Source organism: Diabrotica undecimpunctata, chromosome 1 (genome assembly GCF_040954645.1).
Source record: "Diabrotica undecimpunctata isolate CICGRU chromosome 1, icDiaUnde3, whole genome shotgun sequence".
Classification (NCBI taxonomy): Eukaryota; Metazoa; Arthropoda; class Insecta; order Coleoptera; family Chrysomelidae; genus Diabrotica; species Diabrotica undecimpunctata.
Genome location: NC_092803.1, coordinates 143,028,461 through 143,053,737, shown reverse-complemented (window position 1 = coordinate 143,053,737; position 25,277 = coordinate 143,028,461). Strand labels below are relative to the sequence as shown.

Sequence of the window (25,277 nt, the reverse complement as noted above, 5' to 3'; positions counted from 1 at the left end):
TTATTTCATGTTCTTTTTAATTAAGTGGTTAAATACTATTATAGGACACTGATGATGGAATACTTATTCCGAAAACGTTTTGTCAATTTAACATAGTCCAACTGGGTTTTTTATATACCTTTTTATAAAGGATTTTATTCAAATTTAAAAAAAAAAGGTTGAGATATTTCTTACATCGCAGCATATTTTTTCAAATTGAAATAAATATAGGAAACCAATGATATTCTCACTTTTGCCAGAATCAAAATGGTTATTTTCTATATGAACATCTCCATCATTTTCCTTTTTGTTAGATTCACTAATTAATATAAATATGCTTTCTGGAATATACTATTTTAAAATGAATTCGTTTAAAAACGTAAGTTTGGCATTTGACACGGAGGCCGAAATATCGCGTTTATTTAATAATTTATAGTTTATTTAAGATATTTTATAAAATCTAAAATCTTTAAAGGAAAATGTGACCAACCCATGGTACGCGTGCCGTGTTACGGTGGAATCTTAAAGGTAGTCCTTGAAGACTTGGAAGAATAAAAATAAGTTTAATTATCTTAGACTAGATTAGTAAAAATTCAACTTTTGTGCTACGCTACTGACTCGCTTCTGTAATGCAGCAGCTACTGTATTACCCAGACATAATAGTTGTCGTTTTGTCAATGTCATTGCCATAGCCTTGATAATTATCTAAAATGTCAGAGAATTATTGCTCATATTAAAAAGCAGCTGGCACAAAAAGCCAACGCTAGTTGGATCAAGCAAAAATACTTCTTCTAAAGAAATATGGTCACAGGCTAACAAAATGAACCGAAAATTACATAATAGTACAAAACCCTTCAATGATACTTTATTAGACGACTTCTTTAATAGAGTATCTCCTCCATGGGTTCAACATTCACCTATACAGCCTACACAAGGCTTTTACTAAAACTGAATTAGACCTCGCCCTTAAAAACCACATTAATACTTCTTCTGGAATCGATCATGTAAAATACCCCATGTTAATCAACCTACCAAAGGTTGCAAAAAGCCATCTTTTACATATCTTCAATGATATCGTCCAAAATAACATAGTTATCGATTCCTTCAAAAATATCTTAGTCGTTCCTATCCTTAAATATTGTTAGTTCATATATACCAATATCCTTACTCTCTTGCGAATTTAAAACCCTAGAAAGGCTTATAAAATTTAGATTAGATTGGTGGATACAAAAAGAGAATTTACTACCAGTAAACCAGTTTGGCTACAAAAAAGGTTTTGGAACTCTAGACGTTTTAACAACACTTGTTGTAGATATACAGAATAACTTAACTAGGAATAACTATTTAACAGCCCTATTCTTGGATATTGAAGGAGCATATGAATCAGTTTGTTTGTCAATCTTAAAATTCAAAATGGTAAATTTCTTTCATTTGCCAATTGTTTTCGTTAACACAATTATCGGTTTCTATACAGACAGTGTAATCTACGTCAGAGACCATAATAACAAACTAATAGGACCTCGGCACAACTATCACGGCATATCACAAGGCTCGGTATTATCGCCAATTTTATTTAATATGTACACCTCTGACATACATAATATGCAAAAAACAACATACCATTTAAAATAATACAATATGCAGATGACTTTTGTGTCTATTTAAAAAGTAAGAAATATGAAAACGGTATGCAACACCTAAGCAGAGTATGTAGTTCTCTTTTCCCATGGTACTTAGAGAACGGCTTAAATTTATCAATAGCCAAATCAGCAGTATCTGTCTTTACAAGACACAACCTTTCTCTAAATCAAAATATACTTCTTAATAATCAATCTTTTACATTTAAAAATCATGTCAAATACCTGGGGTTTATACTGGATAAAAAATTGACTTGGAAACAACACATGCAATATATGCTGGATAGGTGTAACAAAGGTAGTAATTTTCTTAGAATGACAACTAAACTGTGGTGGGGTTGCGATGTTGAAACGTCCTTATTGTTTTACAGAGCCTATATACGATCCATTATAGATTATGGTGCTACTCTTTATGATTCTGCGTCTAGAAATCTTCTAAGAACAATTGACATTTTTTAAAATTCTGTCTTAAGGGTCTGTTTAGGTGCTATGAGATCTACCCCTATACAACCACTACATGTTGAAGCTTATGGGCCTCCTCTTGTGATTAGAAGAAATTTATTAAGCGAAAAATGGGTACTCAAAGCCCACTCAACAAATCCCAAATAATTTTCGAGTATACGTCAACTTAACGAATCAGATCTCACTGACAAATATTGGATTAAAAAGCCATCTCCACCTTTGTGCACTGCTTTACAGAACAATTCTATTTTTTCAAAGAATTTGGCCAAAGTGGACAAAAATTTAGACTTCTTTGCTCTCTTACATAAAACTGAAGTTAACTCACATACTTACACATATAATACCCACAATACTTAATAATACCCACATATAGTGACAACAACAAATTGAGCAACCATATTCTGAGATCTGTTTTGAACTGTTATAGTGATCCCACAGTTATATACACGGACACACCTAAATCAATAGAAGGGACTGGCTGTGCCTATTTTCCACCCTCAGGAGGTTCTGAATTTATTTAAGTACAAACTTTCCAATGAGTTTTCAATTTTCTCGGCGGAATCATTGGCCATACTCGAAGCTTTGAAATATGTTAAAAACTTATATTAAAAAATCGTTAATTCTTTCAGATTGTCTTTCAGTTCTAAAGAACATAAAAAACACTTCTTTGCCCAAAACATTCAGTAATCCTTATATTTTTTTAATAAAGGGTCAATTAAAGCAGTTAGCAAACTCTGGCTTTAATATAAAATTTATTTGGGTTAAGGCACATATTGGACTCAAAGATAATGAATATGTAGATTACTTAGCTAAAACCAGTATAATATTAGGCACTTTATTGTCATATTCTTTATGTGTATCAGATGTCATTACGATTTAAAAAAAAACCAGCTATCGACATGGAAAGATCAATGAAATCTTTACTGCTTTACAAACCAAACAAGATACACCACTTTACAACCAGTTATTCCACAAACTACTTGGTTTAAGAATTTTAAATCTCCACGTAAATATATAACCATAAATAGACTACGCTTTGGACATGCGTGTTATCCAAGTCATTTATATAAGATAAATGTGATTGAAGATGATAATTGCAAACATTGCGGAAAACTGGGTGATCTTGATCACATCTTTTTTGAATGTCCTAAGTTTCAACAGCATTCAAACTCTCTCTACAAAAAAATTAATCGAATTTAATATGTATGCACCATTCAATATCCAGTCGCTACTGGCTACAGGTTCACAACAAATATATAATATCATTATAGATTTCTTGTCAGACATATGCACGGTTCTATAGAATTTGTACGCGAGCATGGAATTTTTCATGATCGTGTGGAAATTTAGATTTGTATCCTTTGTTTACCCTAAATGTTATAACACCTTATTCCTGGTCCAGTGTTGTTTGTCTACTAAGAATGTCTTGATGGGCCCCTAGACGAGAAGCAAGTGATCCTGTAAGTTCCCTTGTCATATATTCTTCTACTAATTATCCTTTAGTTTTCTATTAGGGATAGGGTTGTGCATTTGTCTAATTGGAGAATCTATTGCAACTGGCTAAATGACTAATGTCTATGCCATTGAAAAAAATGTCATTGCCATCTATTACGAAGACTTGTGCAATATATATGATCGGGTTTCCCAGTTATTTTTCAATTTTTGTGTGAGGCGCTTCAACTCTATTTTCAATTTGGCTGTGTGAGATATAAGATTTTTAAAATTAATTTCTTTTTAAATGTATGTTTTCGAAATGATCAAGAGTTACCCATAACTTTAAATTGTAAATATAGGGACCATATAGCAATTCGGGAGTTTAAAACTCATCGACTTGTCTAATCATTTGCTATGCTTTGCTTTTTGATCTGTAAAATTTGTGTAGTGCCAAAGTACCAAAAAAATTAAACCGCAACTACCTCGGCACCCTAATAAATGAAAAATGGACCAACAACCAGGAGATAATGGCTTTTTTTAAGAACGTGAAACTTTTTCTTGACATCATCTGTGAAGCTTTTCCGCGCTGCTGCCGATAAGATAAAGATTGTCATGATGATCACCAACGTTTGTCAAGTTTTAAATACCATTGTATAATCCGCCACGAATCGATGTGACAAGAAACTTAATCTATCCTCAGCCATTAAGCCTGTATCATGTTGTAGCCGAAAAATTCACACTGAAGCTACCCATCGACGACGATTCCGAGAAATTTTTCAGGAAAAACGAATATGGGAGGCGAATTGCTACTATTGCAGTGTTAGATGGCTGTTCCAAAGGACTTTACTTGTGCACATAATAAGACATTTGATCATACCAAATTTAAGATTGAAGGGAAAAAAATAATTTTTCCAACCTAATCAAAAAAACACTCTTTTTTTATTCAAATTTTACTGAAAAAAAAACTTACTTATTTCAAATTTATAAAAGGATAAGGCATCAAATTAAATAATATTTCAAATACGAAAAGTTTAAAAAAATAATTTCTAGTCTTCAAAGCTCATTTAGTACGGGACTTCAGAATTTCTAGGAGGAAACAAATATTCAACTTTGTACAAATCCTTTTTCCATTTTACTTGAACATTTTGAAAATTGTAAGCCGGAATTACAAATTGAAATGATCAGTAATGATCAGAAAAATAGAGTAACAAAACTATCAGATCCTTCATTTCATACAAAAAACCTACAAATCCTACAGAAACTTTTTATTTCAAACGCTTATCCAACACCATTAGTTAATAAGATTTTGTTTAATACTATCCATGACGAAGATATTTCACCTTCCTTCGCGACTAACAATGCTGATCCTGATGTCTTAAGTGGGAACCCAGTCTCGGATACTCCTATAAACAAATATTTTTCATTACCATATTTCAGAGATATCACTCCGGGGTTAACAAGGATTCTGAAAAGTGTTGAAAATAGCTTTGGCAATAATAATAACAACATTAAACTTAATGTGGCTTGTAGATCAGCCCTAACAATTAATAATCTTTATTCTAAGATAAAAGATAAGACTCCCATAGATAGGCTTAGTAATATTGTCTACAACATTCCATGTCTCTCTTGCAACAATTCCTACATCGGTCAAACATCTCAATTATTGAAATCACGTATTACACTACACAAAAGTGATTCCCGACTTCACCCTGACCGTTGTGCATTAGCCAAACATGTCCATTCCACTGGTCATCTCATGGACTATACTAACACCACAATTCTCCACCGTGAGAACAATAAATCTAAAAGAGAGTTCATTGAAATGTCTTATATTTTCCTTAACGATTTCTCCATTAATGTTAAGAGTGACATCAAGAATCTAAGCGATATATACCACCTGTTACTTAAATCAGATACCAAGAACAATACTATATCACAGATAACTAACTTGACTGATATATCCATTAACAACTAACATACCTTTATAATTAATTTTCATTAACAAAAAATATATAACATTCCCTTGCTTTTTTTAGATACGTCTCAATAAGATTCAATAATACATGAACAATATAATATAATTAAATAAAGAAAATCAAAATAATATTTCCCTTTACTGGGATTTAAATTCATTCGTTTTTTACCAATGAACCTTAACGACATAAAGATTCATACGAACTAATGAAGTTGTCAGCGCTTGCGTTCTGGCTTAAACAGAACCTCACTTTTAACTATCTAAAAATCAAAAATTTAGTTATTGCCGACAATTCAAAGAATTACCTCCTTTTAAATGTAGTTGCATTGGGTTTTTCGATTAACCTTGGGTAAGCCTTTACGTGTCAAGTTCAAAGCTACCATACATTTCAATCCTTATAAAAAAACTTTTTTGCACATAGTAACAAAAAACACCACTATGTTACTAGCAAAGTTTTTTAATATTCTAACTCTACAATTCTAAGTTACGGTAAGATCAATAATGTTTTAATAGATAATATTATATGGTAGCTAATTATAATTTATTCTCTTTCAGCCCTGAAGAAGCCAAATTAATTCTCTTTGGCGAAAACGTTCGGCGAAACAATTGATACACATTAGAGTATTTCTTGCAGATTTCCCCAATATTTAAGAGTTTACTATTTAACTAATCTGCAAAGATTAAATTTCTTTTCTTTTCTATATATATATATATATATATATATATATATATATATATATATATATATATATATATATATATAGGGTAAATGATACAGTCGTTGGCCATGCTATAGTGATTGGCCATGTTAACATAAATTTATAAATATTAAGAATCTCTGCTGTTACTAAAATAAATCAAATCTACAGAATAATTTTGACAACGTCGCTTAATGTTCACCTAAAGTTTCATCTGGCTATAGTCACAATAAAGTGCTTAAAGGTTGTGATTACTTCTTGCTGTCGCCAGTTTAGTTGTTCACAGGTAAAATCTTACGAATTTCTTAAGGATTGTACACTTGATTTTGATCCATTATAAAGTTAATCGTTGTAGATATAGATATAATTTAGCATGATATATTAAACTAAGGTTCTAACTGATCAAATTTTAGGCCCCAAACATTTTTAGATAACAAAAAACGCGCGAATTTATTATGCCAATAACTATATCAATAATTTAGGTATATAAACAGTTATTGGCCGGCCGGCCAATTACTGTGATTAATTTCTAAAATAAACTTTCAGATATAATTTGTTTTCCATAAAAATGGGCACTCTAAATTACATTATTCTTTTTGTCACCTTTAAATATTCTAAGAGTAAACAGTCGTTGGCCGTAGGCTAATTACTATATTTCAATGTGGCCAATCACTATCGCAATCCTTTTTTTTTCAGTTATAACATGCCAAAGGTCTGTGAAGGTGTTTCTTACCGAAAAAAATATAAAGAAGAAGATATAATTAAGGCTTTAGAGTCTATTGAAAATGGTATGAGTCAAAGAGAAGCTTCCAAGTTATATCAGATTCCTCGAGCAACACTTCAGTTCCGGTCAAGTGTCAGATTTAATAATAAAGTTTCTCTTGGACCTCACCCAGTATTAACTTCAGAAGAAGAAGCATTTCTAGAAAGATGGATTTTGACCTTATACAAGAAAGGATTTCCTCGTAGAATGGAAGACATTCAAGCTTCTGTGAAATATTTCCTTAACGCAGCTCCTAGAGAAAATCCGTTTAAAGATAACCATCCAGGAAGAGGATGGTATCACTCTTTCCTAAAACGTCACCCAAATATAACTCTAAGAACCGCAGAAGAAATAACAGCAGCTAGCTCAGTTGTAGCCGAAGCAGACATAAGAAACTGGTTTACTAATGTAGAAGACTATTTAAAGGAAAAACAATTATTTGAGATTCTTGAATATCCCAGCAGAATCTACAATGAAGACGAAACCTGTTTTTGGCTTTGCCCAAAGAACAAAAAACTTGTTGTTTGAACCTGTTTTGACTTTCACCAAGAGGAGCGAAAAACGTTTATGAAATACAACATCATTCAAAAAACAATATCACAGTGATGTTTACATTTTCAGCTTGTGGTGTTGTGACCCTACCTATGATTATCTATGCATACAAAAGACTGCCAGCTGAAATTGTTAAATCTGTACCTGACACCTGAGGAATTGGATACGGTGATAACGGTTGGATGAAAAATAAGCTGTTCTACGAATATATAGGAAACATTCTGTATCCTTACGTAAGCAAAAATTACATCAAATTTCCAATAGCCTTGTTCGTCGATGGTCACAGCACACATTTAACCTATGAAATAAGCGAATTATGCACAAAGCTACAGATAATTCTAATTGCTCTGTACCCTAACTCGACTCGAATCGTGCAACCTGCAGATGTGTCCATTTTTAAGCCCTTAAAAGAAGGATGGAAAAGTGGTGTATTAAAGTTTCGGAGAGAGCACCCTACTGAAGTTGTAACAAAGGACAATTTTGCTGCAGTTTAAATAAAGTGGTTGATAATATAAAACCAGAAAATATTAGAAATGGTTTTCGTGCCTGTGGGCTTTTCCCTTGGAATGTATCCGCAATTGATTATTCCAAATGCACTGGCAAGACAAAAGAACAAGATAGAGACACGAAAGTCAGTAAAATTACATTCGAAACATTTAAAAAAATTGTTGGAGTGGAAAAAATGGAAAGGCTTAAAAACTTTGTTGAAAGTGATGCATATAATTCCGATTTTTTGACGATGTATTATATTTATAAAGAATTTTTGGAGACGAGTCCACCCGTGAATACTGATCAACTGGAAGATATGGATAAAGGCTAAGATACAGAGCAGCAAGGTGGAACGGACTAATTTCATGGGACGATCCAATCTGAAATCTGTGAGCCAGAATTAACTCTTGAAATAAGAAATTTACCGGATGAAAAAAATGAAGGTTTTATTAAGCATACTTTGGAAATTATCGTAAATGAGCAAATGTTTGACATTGAAAATATTCCTATTCTAATAGAAGAAAATACTAGCTTCGACAATCAAATGCCTAACACTTCATCGCTCACTTCTAAACAAGTCTTATTAAATAAGTCGTCTTCATCAATCAGCGATTATGTTATTTGGCCGAAAACTCCTGAAAGGAAAGGAAAAAGAGAGACGGAGAAACTACCATTTGTTCTGACTTCCTCCGTTATGAAAAAGGCAATTAAAGAAAAAATGGCTATAAAAAAAGAACTGGAGAAGAAAAAGGAGAAACGTAAGACTGAAAGGTTGAACAAAAAAGAACTAAAAGGAAAACAAATTAATAAAAAAAAGCAGGAACAAAAAGAAAGCCTAAACATAATTATACAGAAAGATCACCAAACAACACTAACGTTAAACTTCTTTTTAAAAATAATACAGATCCAGAAGCCGTAACAAGCACAGCAGGTGATATAGAAAACAATGATCCCAATATGAAATATTCTCCAAATGTAAGTGTTAATAGCTGTGCAACCAAGGAAGTATCTAAAGTAGCACACGCAGACGATGGTGATGCTTTACTCAACGTAATGAAAACCTTGCCAAAAATGGACTTCCAAGATAGCCTTGAAAACATCCAAAGTTGTCTTACTGTTGTGCCAGAAAAATAAAAAAGAAAACTGTTTAGTGACAACAGTCAAGATGGAATCATTAACACGAATATGGTTATTATTACACCATCAGCTCCTAATCCATTTAAGAACAAAACTATATACACTGGGCTGTGCTATACGTGTGTTAATAATATAACACGTAGTCAATATGGAGTAAAATTTTCAAATTGTTCTAAAACATACCATATAAAATGTATTTCCAAAAATAAGATATTATCCTCCGAAATGAAGAACTTTTTGTGTAACGTTTGTTTTGACAAGACGTACATTGTGAACATTGTAATTGGTTTGTAATTTCTGGCATTTATTAAAAATTTTTGAAACCAAATTCGTCTTTGATCACTAAAATTATATATAATTTTTAATGGTTTTTTAGTTTTTTAAACCAAATTAAAATAACGCAGGTAGGATAGATAAATAAGAAAAATATGTACCTAGGATAACTTAGCCCCTTACTGGTGGCCAATTACTATCTACTTACTATGCCAATCATTATCAAAATTAGGCCAATCACTATAAAATCTGCTTTTCCAAGAATAAAACTTTTTTTATAAATATTAAACATTTTTAAACAATAAATGACATACAGAGTCATAAAGAGGATACTTTAGTCTAATATTTAGTGTATTATTTAAATATATGGTTTTTAATACAAATTAATGCCTTACACATTTTTATCAAACTCCAATGCTTAAGTGGCCAATCACTGTAACCTTTACCCTATATATCGAAAATAGTTCCTATCTTTCTGGGTTTTAAAATGTTAGACAAAACAGAATTTAAGGGTCTGTTTATAATTGTTGAGTGCTGCTTTCAAGGACATTTTTTAGTGTCTCACTCTTCAATTTGTTTTTTCTTTCTTCCTCCTATAGAATTTTTAAAAATAGTGCATTTCTTAATAAGGATTGACAAATGATTGGCTATGCTTTTTAATACGCATTAAATACGTAACTCACTTAACAGTCGCCGCGCCGAGGCATTGTAAGAGGTATTTGAGATCGGCGTCATTTTTCGTTTAGGCAGCCGAGAGATAGGTCACTTTTTAGTTTGGGAACAGAGGAAGAAAAATTCGAAGATCGCGGCATTTGTATAATTGCTAGTACAAGCTGAAAACCGTGTTATCAGCATTTTGATAGTAACAGATATTTAAGTATGCAGTAAAGTAGTCTGTTTTATAGTAATTTATGTAACAGTAAAACAAAATCGAAATTAGAAGTGGTTAAAGTAGTACCCACTTGTTTAATCTTTAATGGTGGTAACATCACGATTCTTGTTAAGTTTTTTACCTTATTGTAACTTGCCAAAGCAGATTCAAACACAATGCTGAATATTTTCTGGTGTAGAATGAAGAAAATGTACTTAGTTTTATTTTTAACTTTTGATATGTATTTAGTACAGTGCATTGCTTCTTTATTTTTGTAGGGTATGTGCCTAATCTTTTCTTGAGTATTTTTGAATAACCTTTGTTTTTTATGTACAACATACAATTTGTATGTAGGTTATAAGAAGCGTAAATTCTCATTTCTGTATATCATGATATAAAAATGAAGAAAGAAATGTAAATAATAATGTTACTTTTTTTTATTGCGATTATCTTTAATACAAATTTACATTTTAATGCTACTTTTTTTAAATAGTTTTTAATTGAGATTATCTTTAATAGAAATATTTTTACCAGGTCATTTAGAGAAATTAATATTTAACATTAGATAAATATGTAAACAGGTAATAATTTGACATGGACACTTGTTTGTAAGATGTCACAAATTATGTCCATTTAAAATTATGTTACAGCAAGTAATACAACAGAAAGTTGCTAACAAATTAGAATTATTTAATTTCTCTCGCCATCTTTCTTTTGGAAAATAAAAAAAAAATATTTCTGACAGAAATGTACAGCGACCACATAACGTAATTGTGTTTGTTTCTCATTTTTTTTTTCAACTATCTATGCACTTTGGTTAAAGAGAGTTTTAGCATATTTTGGGCTTAGCATAATTCACAATGCAGTCATTGTTTGTTAGTCTTTTTTCTTTTCACCTTGTTAATAAATTGTCTTGGATCATGGAATGTCTAGCGGGCATCTTAAGATGTGTGTGTGTGTGTGTGTGTGTGTGTGTGTGTGTGTGTGTGTGTGTGTGTGTGTTTGTGTGTGTGTGTGTGTGTATGTGTGGCGCGTTTATTGTTCGTTGAAATTTTTCGTTTTGGCAAAAAAACTTACGAACGTTTAGTAATTGTAGATAACTATGTCTCTATTGCGCGATAAGATACTCAATTTCTGTGATGAGTGGTGCTTTCTCGGTAATGACAAGTTTATACTAAAAGAAACAAAGCAGCGACGTTGGTGGCACACTAACCTGTTTAAAACACGAAATAATTCCGATTTTATTATAAAATTGATGGCTCTTTATGCTGAGAATCCCACAATAGGGATTTCCCACGGTAAGCATCAATAAGTATATTTTTTTTTTCGACTACTTCATCACTACCAAATATTTAGATACTCAGACGTGCCAAAACCAACAAACCGTTCGCGATCCCGTCCAAATATGTATTGCGAACCATTAAAACGTTTGTTGAAAAACCGTCAGAAGGTCTATCGTGGTGCGCTGTATTCGACCCGTTTGTGCGCGACTTTAAAATACGTACTAATCTAAAGGCGCGTACAGACTAGCACACGCATGCGGTGAGAAGCCACGCATATACGTGCGTACTCAAACCATTCGCGCTCAGAGCATTCGTTGAAATTATAAATCACCGCATATGTATGCGTGCTCAAGGACTCCATCCATTCTTGAAAAAATGTCTGAGGAGCTGCTCATGGTTAGTGACGCGTTTGTGTATATTAGGTCATTAAAAAAGAAAAAACAAAAGAAAAATAGGCGATGGTGGACGACACATTTATTTAAAAGAAGAACCCTACAAATGAAGTCCGATTTCCTAGTAGATTTGGCGTTAGAATCTAATACTGGACAATTTCTGCTCATTTTCTTCTTCACAACTGCTGAATCTATACTAAGGTTTCTTGAAATTGACTCCCATGCATCTTCTTTTTTTGTTTTTGAATAATAAAACTTATTTTTCGGATCTCATAATATAGGGTTTTCTTCATACAAATCTATTAATTGCAAACATTGTTCATTTGGCCACTCCATTTTACACATAAATCAATAAAATGAATAAAACTCAATAAATCCGAACTTGTCTTGCAAATGCAACAAATTCCCACGCTATCCGTCTAAACTGAGCGCGAACGCACACGTAAGTTTCTTTGTTGTGTGCGAAAAAACCGACACCACTCTGCCTCGCAGCATGTGTTCTCAAATCACCTGCGAGAAGCAACGCATACGGCGAGAGGTTACGAAAGCGCCGTCCACATTTGCACACGTATGTGTATTCGTGGCTGCTCACCGCATGCGTTTGTAGGTCTGTACGCGCCTTAAGAACACGCTACAAATGCGCGGCATACGCGTCGAGTGGCGCTGATATGTATACGCACCTTTATAGAAATTTTCTTCCAGTTTCATTTGAACGATTTTGTTTAAAGGTGCGTACACAACACAGATCAGTCTGCATGTAATGTTAATTAAAGATAAATCGAACTTTTGACTTACTACGTTAAACAATGTTTTATTTTTACATTTATATTCCAATGTCTGCTTTAAATCTCTTCCTCTATTTTTTGTCAAAACCAAAAAAAGTATGTAATGTATTCTACTCCCACATAAAATGTATAAGTGTCTCCGACACCCGTTCTGACAAACTACTACTCCATAATACAAATATATTAGAGAGGAACCCTATATAAATTGAGTTTAGCAATATGTATATGCTATGCAATTCTTTGTTTTTGTACGTGTATTTATCTACTTGCTGCATTAAAATAAAGTGATATGTAAACAAACTTTATACCTGGAATGGAGTACGGTTCATATTGAAATGTTGCCATTCTTAAAGTTCTTCCCATTTGATTTTTAAGTTTATACTCGTACAAGTTACTGTTATAAACAAATGATCTATTAACAGAATACCATATATCCAGAAGTTCTTTCCGAGAATTGTTGTCCAATCCTACATACTTGTGGGTCCAAAGATTATACTTTCCAATATGTTTTGAAATAAAAGTAGTGTTGTTCCAATAATAGTCTGCTAATGTTATTGCAACTAAGTCAACTACGTATCGAATAGAACGTGATAAGAATATGTTTGTTATATTTTCATTCATATGTAGACCTAAAAAATAAAGTATTAAGATTATTAACTAAAAATAAAAACACTTATACATATTATATACCTACCTAGCAATATGACATTTACTAAATGTATATTCAAAATGTAACGGTACTACTTGAAGGGGTTTGTGTTATACCGGGGTATGATCAAATTCATCTATATCTGTATCATGGTAATGATAGTTAGTTGGAAACCTTTTTTATATGAGTAGTTGGTTTTAAGGAAATAATATTGTTCTTAAGCTATTTTCTTGTCACATTTTAATGTCATCTACTTTTTTTATTGAAAATTTGATATCAATGGTAAAAAGTCAAAAGTGTTGGCATAAGTGATGCTTCCGAGAGCTGTCGAACACTGGGAATATTCTAAAGACAGCTTAAATATTAAAGACAACGAGATGATAAGAGAGAAAAAAGAAGGATCAAAAATAAGTGACCGTTCTTAGTTCAAAAACAAAAATCTAATGGGAACGATTAGAAGAGCATCTGTGGTCGCGAATTATTAATTCGTCCAAAATGCTGACCTAGAAGCTATCCCGATAGAAACAGACTCTGAATCGATTAAAAACATCTAACTGATACTCCCAGAAGATGAAGATTTGAAAAGAAGAAAAATATCTGTAGGAATATGGATTATAGAAAAACCATACAAAATCAAAGCGACGAACATGGTAAAATTCTAGTATAAATTCCATAATCATCACACAACAAAGATCGCTAAAAAACCTAACAGCTCTAATAAGCAGATAGGCAGCCAGAGCAGACTGTAAGTAATACACCAAGCAGAGATCACATAACAATGTAACAGAAGTATTTAATATGGCGATACTACATAGACACCATCCTGTTACAACTAGATCAAGCTCAAGCGAACCTAATAGTCAATAAATTGAAACAACCAGTAAATGAGTTTCCTATCGGAAGTCAGAATCAATTTCTATAGTTTTATAAAACTGCCTTTAAAGCAGGGACCCTGTAGTTAAACCGTGTTAACGAATATACCAAAAACTGAACTATGGAGGGTTTGTGGAAGAGAGAAGACTAGACTGTAGTTGATCCCAATAATATGTTTAACTACTTCATGGTTCTCACCCGCGTTCTAGGGAAAGATATTGATAAAACAACTATCAGCACCCTCACAAGAAAACAAAATCAACACCTTAAGAGAGTAGACTGGTTACTGAACAATTGGAAGTTTGGAGAGGATATATAAATCCTGGCCTTTACGATCGACGAGGTCTCTTATTAAGTCTTGGAAGCTGCTCATATCAATGTGTATTATAGACTTAAAACGGTATTCTTTAAAAGCATTAGATTCTCGATGGCACCAATCAGAGTTCTGGTTTTACCAGAGCTAAACAAGAGGTCTATCAATCATTTTTGAAGAGCTCATATAAAGCCGATTCTTTAAAGTTTCCAGGACTTGTTTGTATAATAATACAGCATATTTATTTAACAATGTTATGAAGAACAATATTTAACAATAATATTTATTTAATATTAAAAAACATATTAAAATTACGCCGTTAATAAATTTTCACGAATTTAAAGATGGTAAATATAAAGATTTCAGAGAAAAGAAGCATGAAGGGGTAGTTCTCGAATCAGTATAACTTTTCTATAATAATCCCAAACAACCACTAAGCACAACATACTTAAGGCAGCATAAACACCAATGAAAGAGGTACGACATTACTACAGATAGTTATGGAATATGATGTAGACTAACTAATTGAAGAAAATAAACCAAATTTCGTAGCTTAAAACGAAAAGAGATATTTGATATAACGATGACCACGACTCGACTAACGTAGTTAGTACTGTTCAAAATGGCATGTGTCAGATGAGGTGCCTTATTCAGATGAATAATGGTAAATGGTAAAAAACTATGGTAATCCCCATAAAATAGACTGGAAAGCATATCAAGTAGACCTGGAATATTTTTTAAGCAGAGTTAAAGGGACGATAAAAAAAATATAATTAGGGAAGTCGACTCCCGCATAGGAATAAAAACAAAGAGAATGATATAGTTAGAATAAAATATAGCAATTTTTTCTTGTATCCCTTTTACCAGATCCAATTTATACAATCTTACATCTTATTTTAATAATATAATCTAGTTTCGTATCAATGATACTTAACTAATGTCAACCTGTGAGGTATACATATTAACCATTTTATTAAAAAAACTAGCTGACCCGGCAATTTTCGTACTGCCTTAAAATTAAATATTGTGTTTAAAAAATTAACAGAAAAATCCAAAGAACAAAAATATTAAACATATTATCTATAAAAAAAACTTCAATCAGTTTACTGATTTCTGATGTACCATATTTTTATTTTTTTAATATACAACGATGACGGTGTTCCGACCCGCGAATAATAATATTATCAATGCGTGAAACATGGAAACTCTAAATTATTTCCGCAAACTTCCAACGGTTGGCTTTGTGATTTGTTTGTTGTCATTGCAAAAGCCAAACTTGCGGGAAATTGTAAACGTTTAAAATCAAATGGTACTTTCGTTGGAATGATTGGTATACGCGGAATCAATATATCCTCTCCTTTGTAGTTTTCCTTTATGATTATTGCCTCAATACCATTATTTATTAGCCTTTCACAGTCCGTTTCGTTTCAGTTCATAGTCGAGGTTGATTAATGTTACGCAGCATAATGACAACTGATCCTACTTTTAATTGTAAATTAATTGTAAATTGTTAAGTGGGAGTCCAGGTAATTCTAATGAATTCAAAAATTCTGAAGGATCGTTGACTACGTCATAATAACTTATAACTGTGTAAACTGGTTTGAACGAAAACAACTTTCCTGGAAAATAATTTCATTAAGATTATCGACATCTGTATTTTTGGCCGCCAATATTTCTCGTCCAAATATGGTTTTTGAACTGGTGAGCTATGTTTAAAAAACACATTGAATAAGCTTGGCTTAGCAAAATAATAATAAATTTACTTGAGAATTACACTAAGAAATGATTGAATCAGTTTTAAACGTTACTACTACACTCGATGCATAAGGAATAATATGGGCCGAAAACTGTGTAAAGTTCTCGGAGTGAGAAAAGGCTTATTTTAAGAGAGATAGGAGACCGGCTTTGTTCCCAGCACTACTCCGTGCTGTTTACTGGGTAAAAAGTAATACTGGTGGATTTTTTTCATCATGTGCCGAGCTCGATTATCGAGCGTTGGCTATCAAATTGGCTATAGTAGTTTTGTTGACAATGCGACAATGGGAATTACTGGCACAGGACCGACAAACATGGAAGGCAATAGTAAACGCGGCAAAGACTCACGAAGAGTTGTAGCGCCATTGATGATGATGAATTTTGTTGACGGCAGCTGGGAAAAGAGATGCAGAGGATCTGTTAAACCAATCTCTCAGGTTTCTAAGCCACGACGTTCTTCTTCGACCTGGCTCTCTTCTTCCGTCTACCTTGCCTTGTATTATTATATCTCTCTGGGTGACGCATAACATAGCCAAAATATTCAAGTTTGCGATTTTTAACTGTTTTGACGACTTCCGTAACTTTTCCCATCCGATGAAAAACAACTTCGTTACGAACTCTATCCACCCAACTTATTCGTAGGATTCTCCGATACACACAGATTTCAAAGGCTTCCAGTTTCTTGAGAAGTGTATCTGTCAAAGTCCAACCTTCGACACCATACAAACGAGTAGAGAACACATAACATCTCACTAATCTAATTTTCAGACTTAAAGTAATATTGTTTTCACATAACAGTTATGTGGAAACTGGTGGATGCCTGATGGGAATAATTGATCTAGCGATAATTTAATCCAGTCCGTCCAGTAACGTTCCAAGCTCAAGTGTAAAAATTTCTCAGGAAGTGAAAAAAAAACATATTCAAATCGTCAGTCGTTTTGAAAGTGGTTGTAACTTTTTACGGCAATAACGGCAGTTAAAACGTTTTTGTATGAAATAATCAACACTTTTTCATATTAAAAAGTAACTTTATTTTACTGACAAAATCGTATAACTAATTTTAAAAAAACTTATAGAAATAACATATTTGAAAACCATTTATATAAGAGATTTATAAGAGATACCATTTTCCAGTTGTTATTTTGCCCTGTACACCGATCTGACGAAACGTGCCTCTGCCTTTGGTAAAAGACGTCTCCATGAGAGTTGGGCAATACAGAACCTGTTGCAGGTCGTCATTATGAAGTACAACGGTGCCTTTGCTAACTTTATCTACCTTTTTGTCATTTGCTAGAGTTTATCTATCTGTATTTGATTAAGCAAATTTGCGTCGTTAGTTGACTTTATTTTTATGCAAAAAGAGTCGCACTGTTTACAAATATCTGTTCGAGAAACACCAAATCTTAAATTAAATTTTGTTTTAAAAATGTCCTGATGGTAATGTAAATTAACTCTTGTATCAGGGTACTTTTCCTTAAAAAGGTTTCTTATTTTATCTACACATAAATCAGGCGACAAACACTGTTTACTACTTTGATTTATAGAATAATGGTTCTCTTGTAAAGGAAATGAAGCTATACGGCTCATAACAAGATATCTACTTTCATCGGGAATGTGGTTTGGTCGATTATCACAATTCTGCAAATTTTAAGTAACGAGCTATTAGTTTTAATGTAATATACACTGCACTGTCTCTTAGAAACATCTTCACTCACCCCTCGCCGCTTCACTTCACCAATCTTATTGCAAACCTCATTTAGATACGATAACTGGTCATTGTAGTCATATTTGTGAAATTCCTGGATCAAAGCTACTGTGTCTCCGTCCTAAATGTTCCCACACTGATTTTGGTAGCTGCAGACTCTACTCTGAAACCCAAACAAGTTATGAAACATTCGTCCCAAAAATGTATTGGTTAAAATTAAAAATATGTGTAACTGTTTTAGTATTTTGACTTGAGGTGTAAAGCTTAAAATAAATAACGCTGTTTTAAAAGCGAAAACTGAAAACTTAAAATAAATGCACAATATTATGAAAAATGGCGCTTATAATGTTACTACACTTACCTTATGTGGAGAAAGCTTTCCTGGCTTAGGCTTCTTCTTTTCAGTTAAATAAGGTTCCCTTACATTTCTAGAAACCTTACTCACGTTTTTAGAGCAGTTGGCGATGTTAAGTTTCCTGCTTTTACTTCGGTTTATCCGATTTATATCAGAGGGTGTCAAACTAACACGCGGCGATGTACACATTTTCAGGCGCATGGAACGTTACTGCGCGACAAGGTACGAAAAGTGGCGGGAAAGACCGACCGGGCAGCCAACTTCATTGACAATAACATGAAAATACCTCTCCTATGTCTGGGCTGGGATGTCGTATTGAACGTTTAAGCTAAATACGAAATTTTTATGTACGAATATATGTGATTGTCGTATCCGAAATTTTTTGACATATATGTCATATATATGTATCATGTGTCAGATTATTGGATGGATTGATATTAATTTTAATTAGCTGCCAATAAATGTTAGCTGTTTTGTTTGATATAATATATTATATTGAGCTACATTCTCGTCGTTTTTGCCTCACATAGTGTAGAAGACCCAAAAGCAACACTTATTCATTGCATTTAAATAATAATTGGGTTTTTGTTCCATTTTAAATATATTTCAAATAGTAAACATAAACACTCCACAAAAGTAAGGTTAAGGTTCAAGTTAAAATGTCAAAATTCATCCGATTTTCGTGCAAAAGTTAAAATATTTTTAACTTCTTCCGATGACTTTTAATTTCGTACGAAAATCCCACCTGTCATTTTTCAACCAATGAAATTTGCTGAAATTTATATCGTATCATCGTACCGCCGGATATCGGACCTGTGAAAATCCACCTTTATGCACAGAAAACCGGATTTTAAACAATATCGCTTACAACATTATTGGCGGGAACCATTCAATTGATAAGTTATCGACCATAGTTAAAATTATTAAATTTCTAATGTGGCTATTAAAACATAGGGTTAGTGTTGAAGGGATGAAAATGAAGAGTTGTATTGTTTAATGCCACATTAAAAAAATAAAAATGAACAATTTTTTAAACAAAATAAAAACAAAGTGTATTCGGTGGACAACCGTTATTGCTTAGGGGCATGAAAAATATATTATGACGGATTTTACGGTAAATTTACTTTAGAATCACACTGAAAAAGTAAAATGATAATTGTAACCGTCACTTTTGCTCCCGATGCATAAACAATAATAATGGCCGAAAACTCTGTAGAGTTTTCGGTGTGCGAGAAGGCTTATTGTTTAAGAAAGACAGGAGATCGGCTTTGTTCTTATGCCTACTACGTGCTGTTTACTGGGTGAGAAGTGACCAATAATTGATTAATTATCGACCAGCGTTAAAATGAGTAAATTACTTATATGGCTAATAAAAAATAGGGGTTGGTGATAAAAGGGAAATAATTAAGAGTTTGTATGTATTGTTTAATGCTACATCAGAAAAAAATAAAAATTTTAAATTTTACAAAAAAAATTTTAAAATGTTTCGTGAACTACCTTAGAGCTTAGAAAATATATTGCTACCGATTCTCAGACCTATCGAATATACATGTAAAATTTTATAAAAATCGGTGAAGCTGTTTCGTAGGAGACGAAAAATAGAGCTTAATGATAGAAGGGTGATAATTAAGAATTGTATGTATTTTTAAATGTCACATAATGAACACTAAAAATAAAAAGAAATATGGATCGAAAAATGTTTTTAAAAAATGTATGGGGTTTACCACACTTACCACTTAGAGTTATGAAAAATTGATTACGACTAATACTCAGTCCTAGCAAATACACATAATTTTTTTTATAAAAATCGGTTCAGTCGTTTCGGAGGAGTATGACGACTAACACTGTGATACGAGAATTTTATATATAGAGATAATAAACTAATTACCTGGAGCAATGAGGAACTTTCTTTCATTAAATCGTTCGAGACTAATTCTTATTTCGTTTTCAAATTGTTCAAAAACCGTAATGGGATTATTGGTTTTAATCAGTACTGCCTTACAACCAAAATAATGAAGAAATATATTTGGATTTATGGAATTTTTGCTGACCTTAATATTAATCATAGGAACGTCTCCATTATAGTCAAAATTATTATCCTGATCAGTAAAAACCAGCAGACATCGACTATCTACAAAATAAGTTTTAACGATAATGTTCAATAAGATATCCAAATATAAATTCATGCTGATATATGGAAAAAATATTCTTATATCTGATCGCATGCTCTTTTGTAGTCGTTCTATGCATGTTTAGGTAATTAGAGGGTTGTAAGAAAACAAAGTAATAGGCGGGTAGTGGAAAAACTACTCAAACATTTACCATTGACTTTAGGAATAAATTGAATATGTCACGCGAAAGACGTTTTTTGAAAACTGCACTCTCCGATTAAGAAAAGTGATATATATTAAAATATTTATTTAAAGCAAACTAATTTTTTGTCCTTTCATGACTTTGTGGTAAAACAGATCTGTTTTATTTCAAACATGCGAAAAATAAAAACATTTTATTTATTTTATTTTTTGCTAAGAAGAACAGTATTTTCACAAGTAATATATTATATGATTATGGTTAAACCCTTCCAAATGCATCGTCAGCAAAAATCTTAAATCTTAAGCATTTGCATAATTAACAAGAAAATTAACTATAATAAAAACTATGACCTCCATCCACATCGGTTTATATAACCCTGCTGCTATTGTTCATATTAAAAATAATATAGTTTTGTCCACTTGGGGCAGTGCGCAAATCTGAATTGATGCGGTTCATCGTTAAATAAAATTATACATAGTACAGACATTTTCACCCCAGTCTCGACATTATTCCAATTTCTGGAAAGAGGTATCTCGATATATTTTTACTTGATGTGCCCGGTGTAACATTAAATTTTTAAATAGGTAAAAAGAAATAAGAATAAGACTTACTCACAACCAATTTTTTTCTACCACCAACGACCGGTTTCGCATACTATAATGTGCTATGCATCTTCAGGTCAACGGTACATGGTAAGCTAAATGCTGAAAATATAATAACCTGTATTAGGGTACTGTCTGGTACATAATATAAAGCTATTATACCTATATTATATGTATGATTATTAAATATGACTTTAAAATTGATTAAATAAACAAAATAAAACTTAAGTAAAAAGTAATTAAGTAAAATTGAAATTAAGTAAATAAATAACTAATAAATATTACTTAAATGCCGATAAAAGGATTATTATTTAGTGTTTGAGAAAACATAGTTAAAAACTGTTTTGGTAAACTGGTGATAGATGATCAGCGGTTTTTACTGCAACTATTTAACGAATAAAGGGAAAGTTCTTGAGGGGAAAAGATATTAACAACTAGACTAGGAATGTAGGTACTGTGTAAATTGTTTGTTGAAATTAAATGGGATGTGTTATATTACTTAAAAGTTATTTATATTTATTCAAGAGGTTTATTTTGAAAATGTGTTAATTTATTGAAATTATTTATTTGGAACAGACAGCACTGTGATAATGTAGAAAAAAATAGATGTTCTATTTTTGATGTAAGTTTGAATGTGCTAAACTTATAATTATCAAATTATGATGAACCAGCTTTGGTCTGTATTTGAACAGAAAATAATTTATTGTGATGTCAATTAAATTAAAATAAACAACACTTAAAGACAAATAGAACACATTGAAAAAGACAACAGACATTTAATTTAAAAGGGTGCATACCAACAAAAATGTAATATATGATGGCAAGTATGAATTTAATGGTAATACGATCTGCACATATATCTTCGACGTAGTACATATTTCTTTGTAGATAATAGTTTTTAGATAACATGAATCATTTCTGGATGAAACCTTATTTTTTAATAATAATATGTTCTTGTTATGGCATAACTTTGATTATTTGGTAAACCTACATTACACATCACAAGAAATTATACAAAAAATTTTTAAAATAAACTTGTTGGGCAGCGCTGATTGACACAATAAAGCAGTAAAATATTATGCATAAAGATGTTGTAATAGATATCTTCGCTTACTTCGGCCACTAGTAATAAAGTTATCAGAATTAAATGAAAAACCGGTCTTCATACATGGTTCTTTAGTTTAGCGACGATCGTCTCGTATTGTGTAAAATAAGAATCGCGAATCATGAATTACTTTAGAGAAAGAATATCAGAAAATATTGCTGGGAATAAAATATTAGAAACCGATAACATCAGGGAAAGCTAGGAAAAACTGAAATATAATATATATTACCGCAGCAACAGAATCACTTGGAGAGAGGAAAGTAATGAACACTAACACATCGAAAACAAAAAAAGAAAACCCCATGGTTTAGAGAGGAAGTGTAGACAAAATTTAAAGAAAAGAAGAAAGCCTTTTTACAAAATTTACATTTTCAGCAAATACATTTTCACTAAATATTCTAATGCCTTTATTCAGACATTATTGCGTTCTATGAGACGATAGAACATATATAAAATTCTATGTTACACTTCAGCGTAAAAGTAATAAGTCATTTGGCAACTCTGCTCTGTCATGACGTGGATTTAATTTTTCGATCGTCTTTTGCCTATTTAAGCTGGATCCTCTACTAATAATTTATTTATACGTTAAATCGTTTCCTGTTTGTCTTTTTGTAATTTGACTTTTTTTTTATACATAAATAACCTCCTCCGCACATGTTTCTTTTAACATTTTAGTTCGTCTTATATGAAGTTAGTATCTTTAATATAATTTAACTAATTCATCTAATAATAATTATATTAATTTTATTCTTGCAATTTGCTATTTGTTATTTAATATTGTAATTATTTTCTTCATATGGCAAGGAAATATTTTAAAAACTATGCAGTTGCTAGCACATGGTTTGTTATTTTAGTTTTTTGACCTTAATAATTTTTCTTGTCCACCTTTTGGTGGAATGTATCGAAACCATACGGGTGGAACTTCTTGAGCCTCGTTAAAAAATTTTCAGAGCATTATGGTAGACCATCCAGTAACAACTGCAGCCACTTTTGAGAACTCAATGGCCACCTGAAGATTCAAACATGCAAGTATCTCGATTCGGCTACATCAGCAATTAACCACTACATTCTGCAATCCTGTGTAACTAATGGAAGACAACATCAGAAGCCATAAGTATCATTTAAAAATCTTTTTTTTGTACAGCTATAGGCAAGATTTGCTCTATTGATTTTAACTTAATAATAAAATTTTAACTTTTATATTTTTTTGTGTATAATAAAAAAATATGATTACTTAATATCTTGGTTTATTTGTCCCAGCCAAGCTCATTTTTTAGATATACTTCTAAGATAAGACTTTTCACACCTGAGAGTCTGAGCTAAACGAGGTCTAACAATTGGCTTGTAAAGAAAGTTGTGAGTTTTATTGTACTACATTAGCTCACAATTTACTGAGATACCTATTTACATTGTTACCCATTGGCATCCACTGCTTCTAATGTATCGTTCAATGGTTACAATGCATATAACCACTTTAAACAAATGGGAAATGAAACGAATACTATAGTTAGGCAAATAAAAAGGGAACACTGGCAGATCTTATCAACACAGATGGAACACGACTTCTACGAAACACAAAAAGAAATATGGAGAATGGTCCAAGGACAAAGAAAAGAGATGAACAAAATAATAAAAATGAAATACATTCAGAAGGAAACATGGCCAGACAGCTTTCGATCTCAATTTGCTAATGGCGACGATAATGAACCACCAACACCAGAGGTGATGACAAAGGAAGAAATAAATATTAAGGAGGAAAAGGTAAAGGAAACATTAGGAATATTAAAAAATAGAAAATTACCAGGAGAGGACAGACTATCGAACTCCTAGAGTACGGAGAACCAGATATGACCAAACAACTAATAAAACTAATAAAAAAAATAATAGAACAAAACAGAATACCACAAGAATGTCGATTAAGCATCCTAATACTTCTCTTCAAAAAGAAAGACAAGTCGGATCCGGAAAATTACAGAGGAATTATTTTATTAAACACAACACTAAAATTAACAATCAAAGTGATAACAAAGAAACTGAATAAAATTATAACACTAGAAGAACAACAACAAGGTTTTAGGTCGAGAAGATCATGCACTGACGCTATATTTATAATGAGGCAAGTGCAAGAGAAATTATTAGAATACAACAAATCGGCATATCTATGTTTTGTGGATAGTAAGAAGGAGTTTAAAAGACGTTATCCACTTATTGTGCGCAAGAGAGATACCTCTAGAAGTAATCAAAACGCTTGAAAATATCTACCAAAACAACACAATTATGCATTGTAACCATTGAACGATACATTAGAAGCAGTGGATGCCAATGGGTAACAATGTAAATAGGTATCTCAGTAAATTGTGAGCTAATTTAGTACCTCAGCAGCAGTTAAGTACCTCAGTCACTGACTTGGGTCCTTTTCTGTAGTAAACGAAAAGTGCGCCATACGATTTCTATATTATAATGGAATGAATCGGGCCCCTTTCAACAATAAACGATGTATCTACCATCATAGTGAATTAATGTACTCTTAACAAAAAATAACAAAAAACTGATTCAGGTCTCTTTCTGAAATAAGCTGTTCATAATTCGTTTTGATTTCAGTTTTTTCTGCGATTATAAAAGAGTAGAAATAAATAAGATTTTATTTATTTCTACTCTCCGTCAAATAATTGTTTTCTTTTATTCTTATTTAATAAAATAATGAAAAAATAACTTTATTTGTGATAAAAATAATATGCAGTTTAATAAATCAGTATAATATTATTATGCTAATTATTATTTTAAATTTCAGGCGGAAGCAGGTTATATAACAGTGTGCTGCGAATCAGCGTCTGATGCAAGTAGAAAAATTAGAATCATTTGTTATAAACTTCAGGA

The 25,277-nt window shown here is 32.0% G+C and overlaps 1 protein-coding gene across 1 annotated transcript in view; it reads right to left on the bottom strand.

The window, feature by feature from the left end:
• The window catches only part of LOC140435650 (glutamate receptor 1-like), a 53,230-nt gene extending 32,614 nt beyond the window's left edge, over positions 1-20,616 (bottom strand). The window contains exons 1-2 of the mRNA XM_072524375.1: positions 20,269-20,616; positions 13,039-13,359 (exon numbers count right to left, since the gene is read on the bottom strand). Coding sequence (XP_072380476.1) covers positions 13,039-13,359; positions 20,269-20,605 — 658 coding nt within the window. The 5' untranslated portion in view covers positions 20,606-20,616. The remainder of the gene's footprint in view (positions 1-13,038; positions 13,360-20,268) is intronic.
• Between the last annotated feature and the right edge of the window lie 4,661 nt (positions 20,617-25,277).